The 22056-nt window shown below is 31.7% G+C and overlaps 1 protein-coding gene across 1 annotated transcript; it reads right to left on the bottom strand.

Annotated features, from left to right (window-relative positions):
- Positions 1-10461: 10461 nt before the first annotated feature.
- Positions 10462-14027, bottom strand: LOC102588298 (trihelix transcription factor GT-2-like). The gene is made up of 2 exons (XM_006359756.2): positions 13366-14027; positions 10462-12513 (listed from the first exon to the last, which is right to left on the bottom strand). The coding sequence occupies exons 1-2, from the start codon at positions 13647-13649 to the stop codon at positions 10911-10913; spliced, it is 1887 nt and encodes a 628-aa protein (XP_006359818.1). The 5' UTR covers positions 13650-14027; the 3' UTR covers positions 10462-10910.
- Positions 14028-22056: the final 8029 nt, after the last annotated feature.

Genomic DNA, 22056 nt, shown 5'->3' on the forward strand with positions numbered 1-22056 from the left:
AATCAATAACAAAACCCTCCCCCATCAACATTCACCCATTTTATTACAATCTACGGATCGAAAAACGGATTCGAGGAGTGAAAAACTTACCTTTAGCCTCAAGAATGGTGAAAAACGAGTAGGAGTCGCCTGGGGTTCGTTCCTTAGCTCTAAAAATTGAAAAGTGCCAAATAAGATCGTTTAAGGGTTTATTTACGACTTTAAGTCGCGTCTGTCCCGCCACAGCAGCCTCGCCAGAGCGACAAAAACTCCCGCCAAGGCGGCTTGCACGAACCAGTGAGCTATTTTAATAATTCCAAAATCCCTATTTCACAACACACCTCTAACCCACGACGCTCAGAAAAATACCCTTCATGTTAAGATCGATTCTGGGAGTTCTACTTGCCCGAATTCAATTCCGTAAAGTTATACGGATTTCTTAACGAGTTATCTAACCACTCATGTAACCAGAATTATAAAATAAATCACTCGATTGTTACAAGATTTTCCTACACCTTAAAGACTCCGATTTCATCCAAATCTGGACAAGGTTGGGAAAATCCAAATACTACGAATAACTGCGGATACTTGTCCCACATACTTTCTTATCGAATCTCATTACCCACTAAGGGTTGCACATCTCCAACCTCAAACCAACCAATTGAATACCTACACATCCTCCCTTACAATGCCTTGATGAAGTCATCTCAATACTCGATTGATAAATATTATTGTATGTAAACTTAACTACAACACAAGCGATTCCCAACAACCACCAAAATTGATCGTACACACATCTACAATATGTTATCAAAGACCTTGACACAATCATCCAAACGAATCCTTTAGCACTTAAGCATGATAAAATTCCAAGTCAATACTCGCTACAAATAGAAGTGAAATTGAATCAACCAACACATATTCATAATACCCAACCAATCACAGTTCTTAACAATACCTCCATCCCACAACATAAATTCCCATGAGCTTAAGTTATAACAAATTTGATCCTTAGAAATCAGATACTCATCGAGGGATATGTCCAAGCATACAACCCCTCTAACAACACTATAGAAATGCTAGATTTAGTCATTGTAGCTTACCTCTTAAGAATAGTAGAATTAGACCTAATGATCCCCACATTTAACCACACATAATTGATACATGACCTCGACGACTAGAGGAATATTAAGATTGCCGGACAACCACAAATACGCATGGTAGCTCTTCTGTAAATTCTCATAAGCAAGGTGGTACATGTAGAACCACTAAAATACTTTAACAACTCTAAGACAACACCAATTATGTCATTTGAAATAACCAAATCTTCTCACTCATCCAAGAGAACATCACAAGATTTGGTACCCCTGATCCACCTTTATAGATCCACCCATAAAAGTGAAAACACACGAGAACATAGCTAGGGAATCATACTCACAATACTAACAACCATCATAAAACACTCCGACCATTTACCTTACTATAAAACCAACACGAGAACATAGCTAGGGAATCATACTCACAATACTAACAACCATCATAAACACTCCGACCATTTACCTTATTATAAACCAACACTTTTAAACGAAACATTTCTTAGGTACTCTAACAATCAATAGTAGTAAACTTACGACTCAATCCAGGTGTAAGTCCTTTCAAATGCTCAATACCAGATACAATTGCTCACTTCTCACCTTGCCAATTCATACCTTGACAAAATACATCACCACAAATGTAGACTCACAATGAAAAATATGAATTGTAATTTCCACCATATAACACAATCCCCTTTATCTATCAATATTAGCTTGTACCTTGAAGATTTTTATGACTTAATGGATCTCTGTTTATCCTTGATCGCATCTCCATCGATCTTACAATATATTTCGCTAAAATTTCAATCATACTTATTACTAGACTAAAAAACAAACCCAAACACTTATCATCACACTCAAGCTAATGTCCACACACTTATTTCTCAAGTCTTTTTCGATCATTTTTTATTAACCTAATGGATATGTGACACTATTACCATAGCCACAACAAAACGAATGAAATCACGCGTCTTTGAACCCAATTATCTACCCCTCTAAAGATATCTCTTTTGCCTTTGCAATCAAATATAATATTCTTTCTCCAGCCTCTCTCTAAAGGTTGTACTACATTCCACTATATTTTCCTTTATTATAACTCTAGCTCTTTAAAATTCTATTCGAGTGGTGTCCCACCATCTCTTAAACTTTCCATACAACCACGTTACTCACCCAATATTAGAAAACCACGACCTTAGATACTCGCAAGTTGTACTAATTACTCTACAAAATTCGCTTTACCAACAATCTTATTATATAGTTGCATCCCATCACAATCCATCAAGAACTCATACCACCATTACCCTCGGTTAGCCCTGGCTATCACTATGAAGTCAACCTTTTCATCAACATGACACATCAAACTCAAGTATACCCATCAAATTCAAAGGGCTAACCCAATTTTATACACATTTACTTACTAAATTGTTCAATTATCTTCCACCAAGTATACTAATTGGGACTTCTTTATCCATAAGCTTATCATTTCGGTATCAATCCACTTTTTTATGGCTTAAGATAAAATCATCAGTCCTCATACTACTCTCCTTCTTCTTAACAACCAAGACAGGAGCACCCCACGGGGAAACACTAGGACGGATGAAACCTTTATCAAGAAGCCCTTGGATTTGAGCTTTCAACTCTCTCAATTCTGACCACACGAATAGACTCAAAAGAGGGGGATTCGACCTCAACATCCCGAATATGAGCCAATTACACCAAACAATCATACCCCACCAGTTTCCTACCTCGCACGAAAGATATGGCCTTAGCTGACTTAGGCTTGTACCCCCTTCCAACTCTAACCTTTCCCTACCTGGGATCTCTAGAGTTATCGATTTGGCATTACCATTAAGCACAATATAATAGGGGGACAACGAAGTCATACCTAAGTTTATATCAAGTCAGTCATATCCAGCATAACCAAATCAACCCAAGTCTGAAAATTCCTAAACACAACTTCAATGCTTCCGTTGTTCACTTTGTAATGTTGTGTTTAGTTGTGTGGCTGGTCTATGTGTGTGTAAGCTTCCTTAGGACAACCACGATATACAAGGCTGACTATGACTGACTCTTCAACTGGGGTAGAAACATGGATGGGGGCATCAAGTATATGACAAACCACATCAAATCTCAAGGCAATTGAACTAACATGTACGAATGAGTAGAACTCAAATCACACAAAACAATAGTCATCCAGGCACAGACAAGAGTAGCTCTTGTGACCACTACATCACATCTTCAATCTCAGTCTTACTCGAAAAAACATAAAATTGAGCCCTGTCCTCTTGACGAAAACCTCATTTCCTGGCTGCACTAATCTTCTACCTGCATTACCATTTCTCCAGCCTTCATGGCCTCGCTGATTTCCTCCTCATATGCCCAGGTTCTACACAATTTTAACACACCTTATAACTTATATTCAATTGATGAACACTAAACTAGATCGCGGGGGTTAGTACGAGTACAATTCGAGTTCTAAAATTGTGACTAGGAAAAAACAGGGGAGACATGGCTGAGATGGGAAAAATCCCACCCCAGCGTCCTCAACGGAAACAGAACCCCTGTCAACAATTTTCTTAGTTCTTTTCTTTCCCAATTTCCCCCAAAGGTTCCCAAATATAACACAAGCATTTTAGAAATCCCTTTAGCTAGGACAATCATTGTCTATCCCCCGGTCAACCCAATGAAGTACGTACTTTAGAATCCTTTTATATTGTTTCAACACTACCACACACCTATTTCCAGGATATACCCAGACTCTCACACGGTTATCAGTTGGTCGCAACGCACGTCTAAATTTCTCGCTTACGAACCATATCGTAATTCATCTAGACCCTTGCACCTAATCTCGACTTTCTTTTCACAACAAGTTTCACGACACTCAATCAGTTACAACTTGCAGATAAGTCCAAATTCTTTAATTAGTTCATTCCATAAACGATCATCATCCATGCCTTATACGGTCCCTAAGGCCAAATACAAATTGGAACCTTCTCAGTTCCAATTAAATTGTTTGTATCCCTTCAGCCGGGACTACGACGTCTAGTCCACCTTGTTGAGATACCAATTGAAATCGGGAGATACCAATTGGATTCAACGCATACCACAAGCGACAATAGTAGCTAGCGAGCCCCACAAAACTGCTAATTTCAATCACAGAACTTGGTCGAACCCAATTCTTAACCGCCTCAACCTTTAACTGATGGTAACCATACCTTAAATCAATCTTAGAGAAAACCGACGCACCTTACAATTGGTCAAAAAGGTCATTTATCTGAGAAAATGGATACTTGTTCTGAATGGTGATACTATTCAACTGTCGGTAGTCTATACACATCCTCTCTGGCTAGTGATGGTGTTACCGCTATTGTTGCTCTAGCTCGGACCATAGAGTGAAGGAGGAAAGATACAAATTTGTATCACCCAGATACCAATTGGATTCAAGTCATAACACGAATAAGTCCTATAGCCTCTCGAAGAAAAGTATGGACATCATCGTACCATTCCGCAAGACTCTACTAGACTCGTTTTGGTACAATGAGATCAACGAACCTAGGGCTCTGATACCAACTTTGTCATGACCCAGACCGTCGTGAATGACACCTACACTAACCCTCCGGTGGGAGAACCAAAACTATAGCCCAACTAACAAATTTTATGAAAAACTAAGGCATTTAAAGATACGAAAGCAGGTTTAAATAACAATAAAAATGTAGTCCCCATAAACTCCAAAGTTTAAACAATTAACTAACCAACTAATGTGGAAGAACAACCCCTAGAACCTGAAAGTTAATGTACCAAAACACTACTAACGACAAGTCTAAGAACAAGGGGTACAACCCCGAAACTAAACAAATACCTTAAACAAATAGTCTGAGTCCGAACAGAGTGGACTAAAACAAGAAGGATACATGGCAGCCCAAAAGAAATGACTCACCCTTGAATATGGTCATGCTCAATAGTCACCTAGCAGAGGTCTATCAATAGCCGCCTGAAGATGCACTGTACTCAACAAAGAACAAGCAAGTGCAGTATCAGTACACAACTACAGTGTACTGGTAGGATCACACGGCTATCCCAATAAGTGTAACATACATTAGTCAATACAACAATATAATCACATGCACATATCGAACATATACAATATCATCAACATAAACGAACAATGAACGACTTCACGATTCTCACATATCACAGTTACATCAATTTAGAGCAACATACCATCTTTCAATATCAATCGTCATTAGATACGAACGAACTCATCACAAGTAGATATAGAACACAATTCAATGGTCCTCTCACTGAACCCAATTCAATAGTCTTCTCATGAAACCCACACCAAACAATTAGCATACCGAAATGTGGTATCCGACCTAATGATTATGCCGAAACATGACAACCTATCTCATAATTATGCCGAAACGTGGCAATCGATCCAAGTTAGTTATGCCGAAACGTGGCAATCGATCCAAGTTAATTATGCTGAAACGTGGCAATCGATCCAAATTAGTTATGCCGAAATGGGGCAACCGATCCTTTCAACACACCACAATCACAATCATAAGTATATCCTCAAGATCATACATTTAAGTCATGATTTCATGGTAACCATCATTCATCTATCTCATTTACAACAAGTGTGATCAATAATGCAACATTCATATACATACATGCATCATAATGAAGCAAGAATAAACATACATCACACAATCATAGAATCCCAGTCATCACCTACCTCGAAACAAGCTTGAAATCCTAAGAAACTTGATCCTTCCCTTTTCGGATTCGTTTCGCTTGTTCTTGGTCTACAAACAATCATAATAACACGGGAATCAATAAACAATCATTAATTACCCGAATTACTAACAATTTTATGAACCCTAGATCATACCCATGATCCCAATTATCCAAATTAGGGTTGTTTTCGCCATAGAATCTATAACAAAACTCTCCCCCATCAACATTCACCCATTCTATTACGTTCTACAGATCGAAAAACGGATTCGGGGAGTGAAAAGCTTACATTTAGCCTCAAGAATGGTGAAAAATGTGTAGGAGTCTCCTGGGGTTCGTTCCTTAGCTCTAAAAATTGAAAAGTGCCAAATAAGGTCGTTTTAGGGTTTATTTACGCCTTTAAGTCGCGTCTGGCCCGCCAAAGCGGCAAAAACTCCCGCCAAGGCGGCTTGCACGAACCAGTGAGTTATTTTAATAATTTCAAAATCCCCATTTCACAACACACCTCTAACTCACAACGCTCAGAAAAATACCCTTCATGCTAAGATCAATTCCGGGAGTTCTACTCGCCCGAATTCAATTCCGTAAAGTCGTACGGATTCATTAATGAGTTATCTAACCACTCATGTAACCAGAATTATAAAATAAATCACCCGTTTGTTATCATATTTCCCTACACCTTAAAGACTCTAATTTCGTCCAAATCTGGACAAGTTTGGGAAAATCCAAATACTATGAAAAAGTTTTCCGGTCTCAAATTTTCCTCCGTTGGCATTTCGATAATGACGGAAACAGGTCGTTGCAGCAGGGGGGTAAAAGGTCATCCATAAAGTTTGGTATCGTAACAGCAATTTCGATCAAAGTTGGAGTATTTTTCAGACCCTTTTCCCTTTTTTTAATGAAAAGGTATTAAAGTTAAAAAGGTAAAAATGTTCAAAAAAATAAAATAACATAGGTAAAATACCATTCTGGCCAAAAGAATTTTTCCAATTTAAATTTACGCTGAAAAGTTTCATATTAAAAGTAAAGTGCTCTCTAACAAAGATATATTTATACGAAAAAAAACTCAAACCTCAAAATCTTTAGTTATAAATGAATGAGTAATCACTCTAATCCATGTTGGTGTGTGTTACATTGAATTCATGAGACAGAGTATTTAACTTCTTAATTTATTTATTTTTTTAAAAGAAAAAAACAGAGAGGGCGAGAGAACTTAATAGTACTCTCTCCGTCCAACAATAGTTGTCCACTATTAATTTGGCAAATCCCTTAAGAAATTATAAATAGAAGGATAATTTTACCATATCACCCTTTGAATATAATAAATATAATGTCTTGAAAATGTAATAGAAAAATATTATAGTCCTAAGGGTAAATTAGGAACTAAGTGTAAAATTATTCATGAATTTCATAAAGTGGACAAGTATTGTTGGACATCTATTTTTAATATAGTGGATAAATATTATTGTACAGAGCGAGAGGGAGTAATATTTGACATAACAGCTTGTTTAGATCCAATTATAATACTTTAGAAATTTCATTCATTTGTCCAGAAAGGAAGTTTAACAGAATATATTATTGAAATATAGACGGATCTAGATTATTAATTAGGGATACAAAAAGATATTTTTTTGTCTTAAATTTTATATTTATATTAAAAAATTATTAAATATATAAATATTTAATTATAAATTTAATAATTAAAATAAAATATTAGTAAAATTGGAGTTAAATTTGTATTAATAATATTTAAATAAAAAAATATAATTGTTATATATAATCCTTCAAATTTATTTGATTGCAATCCTGATTATTAGTTTATACTAAATTTTAAATTTATAAATTTCAAATTCCAACGAGAGACACAAAAGTTGTAAACTGAAGAAGATAAGAGTTAAGTGGCGTAAATATGATAGCAACAATAGGTGTGGGTCCTTTCTCATGTGCACCTCTTCTTTTAACACTACAACTACTACTATACCTTCTATACTTTATACTACTATTTAATACTTTCTACAATTTATTTACTATTAGTTTTGTCCATTCATATATTAATATCCCATTTTTATGGACCCACACCCCATCCCTACACAATGGATTTGGGCAAAGAAGAGGATTACTAAAGTCAGAAATTTTGTTTAAAATATTTTAAAATGTATTCAACTAATCATCTTTATTGGTTGTAATTCTGTCTCCCTAGTTATGGATAGTATGATCAATTTTGAGTATTATTTTTTAAATAAATCCAATCTTGCACAGAATGCATGAAATGTTTTGAGGTCATATCTAAAAATATTTTCTTTCAATGAGAGCATATTTTGTATTGTTGTACAACATGTTAAATATAAGAATATATAGAACACAATGTATATGAATTTACTAGGTTATTTGACATCACATCAACTCATAGTTCAAGGAATTTATGTTGAATGGACTTTGTATAAGATGTTATTAGAAGTAAAAGATGTCTTATGTTGAATATTACAATGTATATGGTTTTGGAAAAGAAATTTTGTGTGGTACAATTTGAAACTCAGATCAATTTGATTTGTCTCAATATATATATGTCATGATGTTTCATGCAATGATGTGGGTAGAGTTTTTATCAAGAGATTTCAATTGATTCTCAAATTATGTTAAAAGGTTCAATATGCAATATATACACATAGATATCATATATGACCTTACATATGCATAATGCATTATATTTTCTTAATGATGAAACTCCTTCCGCTCCATTGATTCCGCCTCAGCTCACATGCATAAATAAATGTTTAAATTAGTCATTCTTATATTTTTCAAAAAAAAAAAACATTATTTTCTTATAACCAAACATCAAAAAATTATTTTCTTTGAAACAATGTTTTCATAAAAAAGGCGAAGAAGTATATATATATATATAAAAGATTTCTTAGATAGTGAGACGAGATGAAATTTCTTTCATTTTCTAAAAGGAACTAAATTAGTGAAACAAGATTAAAGTATGAGTATGTGTATATATATATATATATATATATATGAACTCTTTTTTCCTTTAACCCTACACATCATGTGGGAAGAGGAACAAAAGGCATCTCCATGAAGTATAGGTAGACTACTTATCAATAATTATTATCTTCTTCTTTTTTACACCATCCAATATCATCATTATTCTCTCTCTTTCTTTCTTTTGATGAATAACCATATAACATTTTTGTGGAAGTCAACACTTGAATGAAAATAATGCACATTTCACTTATAATGATTTGAAGTTTTTCCAACTCTTCTTTGTATAGTATAATTTATTTATGTCCCCACTACATAGGTAGCTCTAGTGTTGTGCTACATTATTATTGCTTGAGGGTCCCCTTGTTTTCTCATATTTGAATTTCCATCCCATATGTTATTATTTATTATCTATATAGCTAGACAGTAATGGGGTTAAAAATAATACTATTGGTCCAAACCTATAAGTGACTATGATTATTTGTCACTATCCAATACTTTCTAAAATACAAAAAAATATATATTTCAAATTGACTATTGAAGGAAACTATAAGCAAAGAAAGTTAATACTCCTTTCAATGAAAAAATATATTATTCACTTAAGGAAAAATGGTTTTGGTGTAATTAGTTGCTAAAAAGTAAGTAATTTTTGAAAAATATTTTTCTTTTCCTACCAAACACACCCTTAGCTCTGATAACTTTTACTCACTAATAGTACAACAGTAAAACAAAGATTAATATAAAAGTAATGATCAGAGATGTGATAGTTGTAGAAAAAATACAAAAAAAGAACAAGTCCCAATTTATTTATTTATTTTTCTTGAAAATTAAATAATATTCAGTAGATATATATATACATCATGTGCAACAAGGACCCATTTGTTGTTATGTTTTTTCATCCTTTCTTCTTTTGTTTTTTCAAGGGAATCAAAGTACAAAAATATACTAGTAGCTGTTTTTGCAACTTGGGGTGAATTGTTGCCTCACAAATTGATGTACTTGAATTCTTCTAATATGTGCTTTGTTTTGATTGAAAAAGAAAAGAATTTAATCTTCATCAATACATTCTACAATACTCTCAAAAGCATACTTTCAATGTATTTATTTTACTTTCATTTTAAAAATATTTCTTGTCCTTTTTGGCAACTTTTATTTAAGACTATAAAATTAAGGGATAAGGGTCTGAAAAATACCCCAACTTTTGGTCGAATTTGCTGTTGCGATACTAAACTTTCATGAGGACCTATTACCTCCCTAGACTATTTAATACCGTATTTTTTACCCCCTGAACTATTTAATAGTGTATTTTAAAGGTATATATGTGCCCACGTGGACACATTACTATTTATAATTTTGCATTATTTTTTATGTCCACATGGGCAAATATATATATTTAAAATACGGTATTAAATAGTCTAGGGAGGTAATAGGTCCTCATGAAAGTTTAGTATCGCAACAACAAATTCGACCAAAGTTAGGGTATTTTTCAGACCCTTATCCCTAAAATTAAAGAATATCTCAATACATTATATATATCTGTGATTTAAAATCAAATAAATAAATTGAAATGGAATAAATACCTAAGCAGAATAGAATGTAGTTCTACTTAACCATTTCTCACATTTACACCCATGAACAAAAAGGAAATAAAGAAAAAAAGAGTTTTTTTAAAAAAATTACAAACTTTGTCCCTTCATTTATTCCTTTAAAAATCTTCCTTTATGTCCATTTCTTTTTTCTCTTTCTCTTCCCATCCCCTCCTCAATAAACTTTATTTTTGATAATTAATAAATAAACAATGGAAGTTCAAATAAACTTATACCACCAAAAACTACACTACTATACCCCTTACCAAAAAAAAAAATGAAAAATAAAGTTGAAATGATTTGTAAATTCTCTTCACATTTTTTTTTCTCCAAGTGAGCTAATTTTCAGTCACCGTCTTCTTATACCAACCGGAAATTTCTGAGATCTGATCCGATCTGACATTTTCTCTGCAAGAATCTGTTGACCCACTTGCTATTCCCAATGTTCCACTCACTTCCCCACTAATTTCTGCGCCCGCACACTTGTCTTCTCTTTCTGCTTTTTTTTAGTGAGATCTGTGCTAATTTTAGCTCAAACGGTTGTTGTTGCGGTGCTGGTAGTGGTGTTTGCGGCTGCCATTGAGGATTGCTGCTTGTTTGCTACTATCTCATAAGCATTATTTTCTTCCTCGTCATCTTCATCCTCCTCATCATCATCATCGTGATCATCTTCATCCATGTTATCACTTTCGTTTTCGTGGTCGATTCGGGTAGTACTTTCATGGTGTGGTGGAAGTGGCCATTGTTGTTCTGGACGTGCCATGATGGGAGCCATTGGGTTGTTTTCGGGATTTAAAGCGAAGGAAGGATTGAATGAAGATGTTGTTTCGGGGTTTTTGGCTTTCTCCTTGTACAATGCGTCGAGCTGGTGGAAATATGGGCAAGTTTTGGAATCTTCGGGTCGTTTTTTGTTGCTTTCCTTCACCTTCTTGAAGTATTTGTTGATGTTTTCCCATTTTTCTTTGCATCTCTTTGCATTCCGATTGTATCCAATTTTCTTCATTCCAGATGATATCTCTTCCCAAAGCGGACCTTTAGGTCCGTTTTCTTGGTATTTGACATCTAAGTTTGTACGAAGTTTTATTAATGCTTCAACTTCTGCTTTTGGCCACCTTGAAGAGCTTGCTGGACTGTAACTATCACCTCCGTTATCGCTTTTTGGTACTAATTCCATGTTCTTGGATGGTACTGGTGGTGTCAGTGGCAGCGATAGTGACGGTAGTAATGCTGGTACTGGAGCTGGGACCGGTGCTGGTGCTGCTGTAACAGTCGGTTGTATTTGAGGAGAATGTGTTGGCACAGGCGCGGGTAGTGGGTTTTCAGGCAATTGTATTTGTACTTGTGGTGATGGAGGGCCAACATTGATACTATTTGGAATTTGGATGTTTTGCTGTTCAGTTATCTTTTGTAAAAAAGAAATAACAGCTGCATCCTTTGCTGCCGCCATTGCTCTTTCTTGGACTAAAAGATCATGCTCCCTATTCATCCTTGCCATTTCTTCTAGTTTCCATGCTTCTTCTCGAACCATCCGATCGTGTTCCCGCTTTTCAAGCTTCTCCAAGAACCTCCTATGCGATTCCTCCTGCTTATTAATCACATCCTTGGTAAACTTGTCAAAATAATCCTTCCATTTCCTCTTCTTCTTATGCCTTCTTTGTATATCCTCATCCGAGGAAGTAGACGAAGAAGTTGAATACGACATTGCTGAAGCGTTCACTTGTTGAGGAATGGGATTGACAGCTGGCTGTGGTAGTGCCACGGGGGAAGCATTTTGATGAGGAAGAGGAGCAAAAAGGCTATTTGGTGGTGGTGGTGGAGCTGATGAAACAGTAACATGATGAGGAATAGTACCTTGTGAAGCTGGGACTTGTACATTTGATGATGCCATTGGCATAGCCATATTTATTGGAGTAGCTTCCAATGGAGGTGGTGGAGGACGCGTATTAGACGGTGGCATTAGAGAATGATGAGATGTAATGTTCTCCAAGGCTTCCAATTGCTCAAAAAACCGGTAGTTTTTTCCATCCGCTTTAGATGCGCGGCCATCCTTGGTTCTCTTGTGATACTTGTACACATTTTCAAACTTCTCCTTGCATTTCTTGGAACTTCTGTGAAACCCAAGGTCTGCCATTTTCCTGGTCATGATATATAACAACAGTTGGCATAAGTATTACAGTAGTAAAATGGTAGTAAATAAACAAGTACAATAATAACAAAAAACCAAACTTTCAATTATTTAAATCCTTGGTAATTGAATTCACCAGTAAAACAAAAAATTATATATAGTACTATTCACCACATAAAATAAACTATAAAGATTAAGAAATCACTAATCAAGATTAAGGTAATTAAGAACTTAATTAATTAAACAAGGAGGAGGAAAAAGAAAGAGACAATTATATTGAAACACTATGTATATAGAAACCACATTTTTCTCAATCGGTGCAACATAAATCTTGTTTTTTACTTACTTAATTATTAGATTTGATTGCCAAACTTATTTATTTGCTAAATTCAAGAAAAGGTAGTTCATAAAATTGGAACTCTTAACAAAAAAGATGAGTAAATTAGTTTCCAAAATTTGTTGCTGGAATTGGCAGAGAAAGAAAAAACGCCAAAAAAGCAAAACTGAATTTGGCTCAAAACCCGGAAGGAGGGAATCTGAATTTCCTCAACAATTGTATTTTTTTTTTTTTTGGTTGTATTGTTTGTAGTGAAATGAACTGAAAAACAATGACCCTTTTAATGAAAAAATGGAATTCTGATCCATAGATCTATCTTTTCATTTCCCCAAAAAAATAAAATCATTCTATTAGTAATTTTTTTCCCAAAAGTAGAAATAAAAAATAAAAAGATTCCATTTCTATCAATTTTATTTATGCATGATGAAACTGCTGCAGCTAATGATGATTGAGAAGGTCAGGTGAAGAAATTGCAATAATGAAAAAACAAAATATTTCCATTTCCATTTATTTGAATTTAATTACCTGGAAACTTCTTCCCATAAAGGTCCTTTAAGACTTGAGTCTCTAAAAATAACATCCATCTCAGACCTTATTTTGAGCAAAGCAATTGTTTCTTGTCTTGGCCATCTATTTCCACCTGAATTTCTTTCTCCATCTTCCGTCATGAATCCACCGCTACTACCACCACCACCGCCACCGCCACCGCCTAATCCAATCTCACTACTCCCTCCGCTTCCTGCTCCTCCACCGCTTTCTGGATTTTCACCACCACCTTCACTACTTACTATCCCCGAAACACCCAGCATCGCTTCAATTGCAAAAAACAACCTCCTCTATTTCTTCTGTAAACCAAGCAATTACAGCTGATGAATTATATGACACAAGAAAAACAAAAAAAAGAGGGTGAATTCTAAGGGGTTTTTATGAAGATGGGGTGTGGTGAATTTATTAATTTATTTCGGTGGGATCTGCCTGTCAATCTCACACCTCTTAAAATACATAACAATTTAAACAAACAAAATAAAAAAAGAGTAGACCCAGAAATACATATAATAATAATAATTTAAAAAAATAACACCCCTTTGCTTCTTTTAGCTGTGGAATCTTCAGATTTTCTCTTCTAGTATTATTGACAAGAAATGAGTTTTTCTTTTTTCTTTCAATACAAACCAGAAGGATCACTCATGGTAACAACAATATAAAAAAATTGGTTTACACTGTATATATAGTGTATAATTATAAAAAAAAAAAGATGTGTATTTTTTGTATTATAAAAAAGTAAATGGAATATATTAGAGTAGAAAGAAGTAGAAAATACAGCTGCAGATAGCGACGATGAAGATAATAAGTTGTTTTTTGTCTGTCCAGCTAAATATAGTTAAAAGCCGGCCCATGTAGGTCACCCTTTGCTTTTTGGGCATTTTGAATTTCACTATCTCTTTCCTACACTAATTTATTTTTTCAAAAAAAAATTATATACATAGTAAATATAAAAAAAAAATTACATTATCAAATTATCTAAATTATAAATAAAAGTAAGTAAGTTCCCTTGAAAGAAGAGATTTGTAATCTTAATAAGCTATGTTAATATGATATAATATATAAAGATAATTTGATGATGTAATGCATATAATTTAAAAATACTTAGTAAAACAAACTTATTTCCACCTGATTTTCTATACTTTTAGTGTTCAGTTAAATTAAAATTTGTGTAAAAAAGTCTTACATGATAAATTGCTCTATAACAAAAATTACTGTATGTCTGGTAAAATTTAAACTCGAAACCTTTGTTCTACAAGTATAATACTATTATGAGTTATTGAGTCAAATTTATTTTTTTGACTTTTTCTTTAAAAAAATTATTAATGTTTGAATTGAAAGTAAAAGAATAAAAAAATTACTCCTACCAAAATAATTTCTGTGAAACGGGGAGGGGTGAAAGTTAAAAAATAATAATTTAAATACGTTGAGTGTGGTGGGGTTTTGGAGAGCGTTACGACTGAAATGACTAAAGTACCCCTAACTTGAATTTCATGACCCTTTTTAAATAATTGATGCTAATCTGGACTATAATTTTATATTAGCTTCCACCTGATGATTGATCTGGGATTAGTCTGATGTAATCCCGGGATTATTCAATCCGGGTACTCTTCATTTTCCCAAAATACCATCCTAGATTGTTACTCTCCCCGTTTTAATTTATTTATCTGATTTTGACTTGATACAATGTTTAAGAAAATAAAGAAAAATGAATTTAATAATCTTAAACTAAAGATATGTAGAATGTGCTAAAATATCTTTTAATTTTATTATCTTAAATATGTCGTGTGAAAAAAATTAAAATTAAAGAATTATAAAAAAAAACTGCATTTTCTTAAAACAGACTAAAATGAAAAAAAGAAAAAGATTTTGAGATTAAAACCCATAAAGAAACAATTCAATTAATTAAGATACAAAAAGTGAGTAAAAATAAGACGAATAAATTAAAACTGAGTGAGCGTAAAAGTTATCGTCAATGGTTAGTTAATGTGTGCTTAGTTTAGTTCACTTTTTCTTACTACAAATATTTTAATTAAATTTTCGACCTTTTAATTAAATTAATTGGGTGAGACTATGGTGCTAGTGTAGACACGTTGGTTTAGGGACCCTAGCTAGATTATTTTTTTTTGGTTTTGAAGTTTGACAAAATTGGTTAAATGTAATGTTCAAAAAAATTGCCACAAGTGGAACAATGGAGTTTTTATTTTTATATATTTTTAAAAATGTGGGATCCATTTTGTTGAATTAAAAAAAGTTAGATGTAGGTCATATTATTATGCAAACCCATTTATTGAATTGTAGTAAATAGTGTCCAATTCCGTTAGGTCGCAACCTACCGTAATAAATGGTCTAAAATTTCGACGACCAAGTTCTTACCATTTCCCCTATAAATAAGTTTTTGCTATAAAATTAAAAATATCAAATATCAATTTACTATAAGGTATTTAGAAAATATATTTTTCTACAAAAATAAATTGAATGATTATAAATTAGTAGTAAAAAATAATATGTATCTTTCAAATAAATAATATTTTTACAAACTTAATTATAAAAATTTCAATAACGACTTAAATAAAAAAAAATTACCTTTTACTTGAATATAATAAAGTTAGATGAGATAAGAAAATACAAAGATCATATAGATAAATCAACTACAAAGAAATTAAATATATGAAATTAATAAAAAGAGGGAAGAAGCAAAGATCTTACTTGGAGGTTGAAGTGAAGTAGCAACGTTGTTTGAAAGAAAAATAACTATAGAAGCAATATTATATTAAAAAAAATATTTGTTGATGTCTGTAAACTGACTCTAACACACATATATATATAAGTTTAAAAAATTTTGTAAATTCAAGTAAAAGAATATAAGGATTAATAAAATGGTTAGTCAATAATTAAAGTATTTTGTATGTCATTAAGTAACTGACCATATATAAGCCAAAGATGAAAATTAGTTTCCATCTTTGATTTATTTTTTTGCTTGTAATCTTTATTTTATTTACTAAAAAAATAAACATTTTAATGATTTACTATCTTAATTCAAGTATTTGGTGTGTCATTTAAGTAACTGACCATATTTAAGCCAAAGATGAAAAGTAGTTTCCATCTTTTTTTTTGGCTGGTTGTCTTTATTTTATATTTACTAAAATAAACATTTTAATTACTTACTATCATTCTATTAAGCAAAAGTCATGACAATCTTATTATGTGAATTGGAGTTAAAAGCTAGACTTTGACCAAAAAATTTCAAATATTTTTGGCAAGTTATTTTTGGGTTAAGTTTTATTATATATTTGACTAAAGATTTTATGAGAAATATTTGACTTTTTTTTAAAAAAAATAATTTATTTATACTCATAACTTCTAAAAACTATTAAAAGTACTCATAAGTTTGTATTATCATTATATAATGAAAATGTTTCGTGAAAAGCTATTACAACGAACATAATTAATATAAATTTGAAAAAAGAGGAAGAAAACGAAAGGAAAATACCATTGATTTGTATACGGGAAACTACTGTTAGTAATTGTAATTGGAAGTCACTTCGAAGAGCAAGCTCAGATATATATATAATTTGTACAACAAACTAGGAATGACATTTAGTCCAAAAATATAAATGATGATATTTTTATAAAATATAAAAGTTTGAGATAATTTTTAAATTTTAAAAATATTTCAAATACTACAATTTGGCCCAAATTCTAGATTTTTTTGCCCAAAACTTGGGAACTTGGGCATTTGCCAAATATATTTGTCAAGTAATGACAAATCATATGGCTAACACTAGTTTCCAAATTTTTTTTCAAATATATTTATGGTCAAACGGACCTAAGTTATTTGACATAATTATTCCAGATAAATGTTAATTGTAGATTGTTTGAAACTTGTCGTAATATAAATTTCTTTTGCATTTTCAAGTATTTAAAAGTTTATGAAAAAAAAAGAACTAATTTATGATTGAAAAATAATTATTCCAATATATAATTTCTATAAGTGCTTGTCACGTATAGACTCTCTGTCTTGATATCTTATTATGAAAACCAATTAGTTCGAATGATCAATTTTTAAATAGCTTGTTAATACTTAATTAAATGAATTTTATTTTTAAGATAAAACTTTTGGAATTTCTTGAAATGCAACATAACACGTGAAATTGTGCTGGCATTTTATTTTTAATTTTTATCTAAAGATATTGTTGTCCAATTTTTTTTTCGGATGGCAAAACATTATATATTTGATTATTCTTTGTCTCTTTCTTTTTCTTTTTTATTTTATCCTTTTAAACTGTTTTATAATTTTTTCTCGATTTAACTAGTTGTTGATACTGTTTTTTTTTTTAATCTTATAAATTCTATTTCTTTATTGTTTAATTAATATTTACAATCCAAAATTTCTTAGAGGAGGCTGAAACATATATTTAGAGACCGTTTGGATAAGATTTTAAAATCAGATTGATTTGAAGTTGATGTTTTGTTTAGATATGCAACCTCGACTCGACTCTCAACCCTGATCCAAGAACTGACTCTTTACCATGCAACTGAATCGGGAATTGAACCCAACTTTTGACCCATAAATTGTGATCCAACTCTCAATCACGAGACTTCTGATCGTAACGCCGGACTCAACCTAAACCCCAACCTTGACCCAACACCCGAATCCTGAGTCATGACCCAACTCCCGACCCAAACTCAATACTTGACTCTCGACCCTCGATCTTGACCCGAACTCGAGACCCCGAATCCCTGACTCCCTCCCCCAACTCGAGACTTGGGTCCTGACTTGAGATCGAGTCTCTAATCTCGATTTAGGATTAGGGTTGGGGTCAAGTCCCAACTTGGTGTTGGGACTTGCATGGTGGATGGGGTCTGTTGCCGGGTCCTTGGTTTAGGGTTTGGCTAGGATCAGAGTCAGGGGTGTATCTTAGATTAATGGATTTGGGGTTAGGTGGGGTCTCGAGTTGGGATAGGGGTCGGGTCTCCGTCCATGTTAAAGAATGGGGGATTCTATTTTGCTGTCATAATATCTGCTTAGATTATACCGAAAATGCTATTGGAATTAGATATTGCTCTTTCTAACCAAACATCAGAAAATACGAAAGAAATCCACTAATTTTGTGGAAAATATTTTTGTCTCATACCTAACTCACAATTGTTTGTTTTGATTATTCCATGAAAATGTTGTTCTCTTAATTAATTCGTTTCACAATCTTCCTTTTACCCCAATTCCCTTCAACAAAATTATTTTACCATTTTTGTTTTGACTATCATTTTGTGGTTCTTTTTTAGTAGTTCAAAACCTCATAATGGTTTAATATTTTTAGACCTCATGAGCCTCACGAATTTGCCCATTAGAAAATATCACAATATGAATGAAATTCCATATTTCTTATGTTCTTTAATTTGTGGGGACCTTACATGTTGATATTAAAAAGTGGGATATCTTTGATCTCGACTCATGTTTGTAGTAAGTGAAAAAAAAAAATATTGCATAAAACATTTAGCCAATTTCACATACTAAATTAAAAGATTTTATACAGAGCTCGACACACCAAAAAGTAGCTTATCAAAAAATTAATAAAATAGCAACATACCAAATAGAATAATACCTAAAAATTAACATTAAGTTTGTACATAGGTGTCCAACTATTTTATCCGATTATCTACTTAAATTAAGGCAATTTTTTAAAAACTCAATAATAATAATAATAATAATAACAATAATAATAATAATAATTGAAATTTTTTAGCACCGTTTGCCTGTATAATATATATCTAGAAAAATTTCTAGAGAAAGAAAACAAGAATAATACGTACAAGACATCCGTGCATTTTAATCTTCTAAAAAATATTATCTTATTTTCAAGTTACTTATTTCATTTATTATATACTTATATTTTTTTAATAGAATTACCTTTAATTGATATTTTTTTAAAATTACACAAAATCACCAATATAATATATTTAATGACAGCGCCTAAATAAATGAATAAATAAAAAATCGGAGTTAGCGTATGATTGGAAATAACTCAAAAACAAGTGAATTATAGAGTCAAAAATATACCAAAGGGAATGGACCAACCAATAAATAATGTCACAAATGTGGACCCCCCAATTAAATGCAAATCAACAATAATTACACACTTATGAATCAATACTTTTATACACTTAATTATATACTTTTATTTATCATATATAAATATATATATATATATATATATAAGTATTTGATATAAAATTATCATATTATATTGCCTGAACAAAGGAGATAAGAAAGAATTAAACTTGGGTGGTGGTCATGTATGAGGTGTATTATTAATTAATAAAATTATTGTCATTTTCCAAGTAAAGAAGGTGAATTATACAAGTGTAATATTAAAATTTAAAGGGTATAAATTATAAAACTGAAACATACAAATTAAGGTACGAAAACATCAGCAGCTAAATTAGCACCGTTCCTTTTCTCTTTTGGTGTCTTTTTCTAAAAAAATAAAATAAAATGGGTGGGGGGTGGGTAGGGAACGGAAATGGGAAAGAGATTCAAGGTGCCAAATCGAACCATTATCAACAAAGTGAAAGTTCAGATGATCAATTAACTGAGTTATTATAGATTTTTTAGCCGTGATTTTTCTTTTTAAAAAAACTTGTTTTCAAGTGAATTTCAAAACACCAAAAAAATATTTTTTCAGTTCAAATTACTCACAAAAATTTAAATTTGATATCAACTGAATTTTTTAATGAATTGAACTAAGAAATGAGCGAATCAATAATTCGTCCTAATTCAAACGGAATAAATGAGTTATATTTTCATAGATTAGTATTACCACCTTTAATATGGGTCAAATAAAAAAAACCGAAGAAAGTATGTATATCTTAGGAAATCTTTACCCTAGATAACTGTCCACCAAAATGTGTATTTTTGTATATTAAATATTAATAACAATATACAACATTTCTTTTAATTGAGCAACCAAATATATTAAAACCCGATAGTTTAATTTTAGATAAAGAGAAATAGGAAAATGGTACTTAAATAATTAAAAGAGGAATTGATAGTGACTTTTTTCTCCTCTCTTTAACTATACGTTTGTACGTATAAATGTAAACATAAAGAATATGTAATGTATAGTATTTTATATAATAATGTAATTGATTGCTTAGGTGAGTTTACTTTGTTACAGGAAAAGAATATTATCTTATGTTGTATACTTTGTTTTATGTCTCTGCTTTGCTGTCTTTGGCCTTCTGCTTACCCACTCACTATGCTACATTTACGCATACCCAACTGTCCCCTCATCCTCCTCGATTTATCTACATTATAAATAATTTACCCCAACTTCATATTTACACCAAACACTTGGTTTCGATGTTTGTTACGTGTCTTTTCATAATGTATTAATATATTATATTGTGTTATGTTGATTGATATACATAACGTTTTGAATTGATTGTATTGTTTTATGTCATTAGTCATTACATAATGTCATACACCAGCAATAGTAAAGTATTAGGTTGAACTACTATAAAAAGATAGGATTAAAGATGATATATATAGTAAAAGTAGATAATAAGCAAATAAAAAATAAAGTAATGTGCAATCACACCAAAATTGATCGTTAAATTTTTCATCGTTACGTTATAACAATTAATTTAATATCAATCAAAGTAAATATTATATTTAAACTAACACAATATAACACATGTAATAATCATTGTAACTCGAATATTTGATGGCTTTTTCTCTATTGTGTTGGAGGGTGGGGTGGGGGAAGCGTTACAGAGATAATTATAAGAAAAATACTCCTTATATATTATAAACTATACATGAATGATATATTAGAAATAATCTTTTAAGTTTTATCATTAAATTTATTATACTTTTGAATTTATGAAATTCATAGTATTTTACAATTATATTTTTAAATAACGATATTATTTGTCTAATTATTATTTTAATGCTATAACAACTATATAAGAGTAACTTAACATGAACATCAATAAAAATTAAAGCCAACGGGGCTTATTCTTTAGTTTCCTCTTCTTATTGTCCTTTTTTCCCTAACGATTTTTTCCTTTTTCTTTTTCTATTGTTTCATTAGCCAACGGGGCCTTTGAGTTTTGGCCAAAAAAGGAAAGCTTTATAACTCCCTTCGTTTCTTTTTTACTTGTCAATTATTAACTTAATAAAAATTAATATTTAATAATTTATTTTACTAATTACCCTTTTAATTGCATTTAGAAATTTATTTTTTATAATTATTACTTTATATAGTTATATTAATGACAAAAAAATAAAAAATATAATTGTAGTTTATATAGTTGTTAGTGGAAGGGCATATAAGGAAGTTGGAAATATAATTCAGATAACATTATAATTTTTCTAGTAAATACAAGCTGTAAGGTAGCTGAATAAGATTATTTTTTATAAAAAAATAAAAAAGGTGATTGATGCCAAGCACTACTTACAGTTGATTATTTGCAAGTAAAGATTAGATTCTTTAGGTGACTTATTATCCTTAATTAAATTAATTAGTTTAATATGATTTAGAGATCTTTAGATGACTCTGTGAAAAATGGCTTTAGTTGGCATAATTAATTATTTAAGAAAAATTAGAGAATGAAATAGGTGATGTGTCCATGTGCGTAGTAAGAATACGTGAGAGACTGTTAATCATT

This window comes from Solanum tuberosum, unplaced genomic scaffold (assembly GCF_000226075.1).
Source record: "Solanum tuberosum cultivar DM 1-3 516 R44 unplaced genomic scaffold, SolTub_3.0 scf00294, whole genome shotgun sequence".
NCBI lineage: Eukaryota > Viridiplantae > Streptophyta > Magnoliopsida > Solanales > Solanaceae > Solanum > Solanum tuberosum.

Coding starts and splice junctions, on each gene's coding strand:
- LOC102588298 (XM_006359756.2), bottom strand. CDS start 13,649: ATGCTGGGTGTTTCGGGGATAGTAAGTAGTGAAGGTGGTGGTGAAAAT. Junction 12,514..13,365: donor TTATGGGAAGAAGTTTCCAG/GTAATTAAATTC, acceptor TATCATGACCAG/GAAAATGGCAGACCTTGGGT.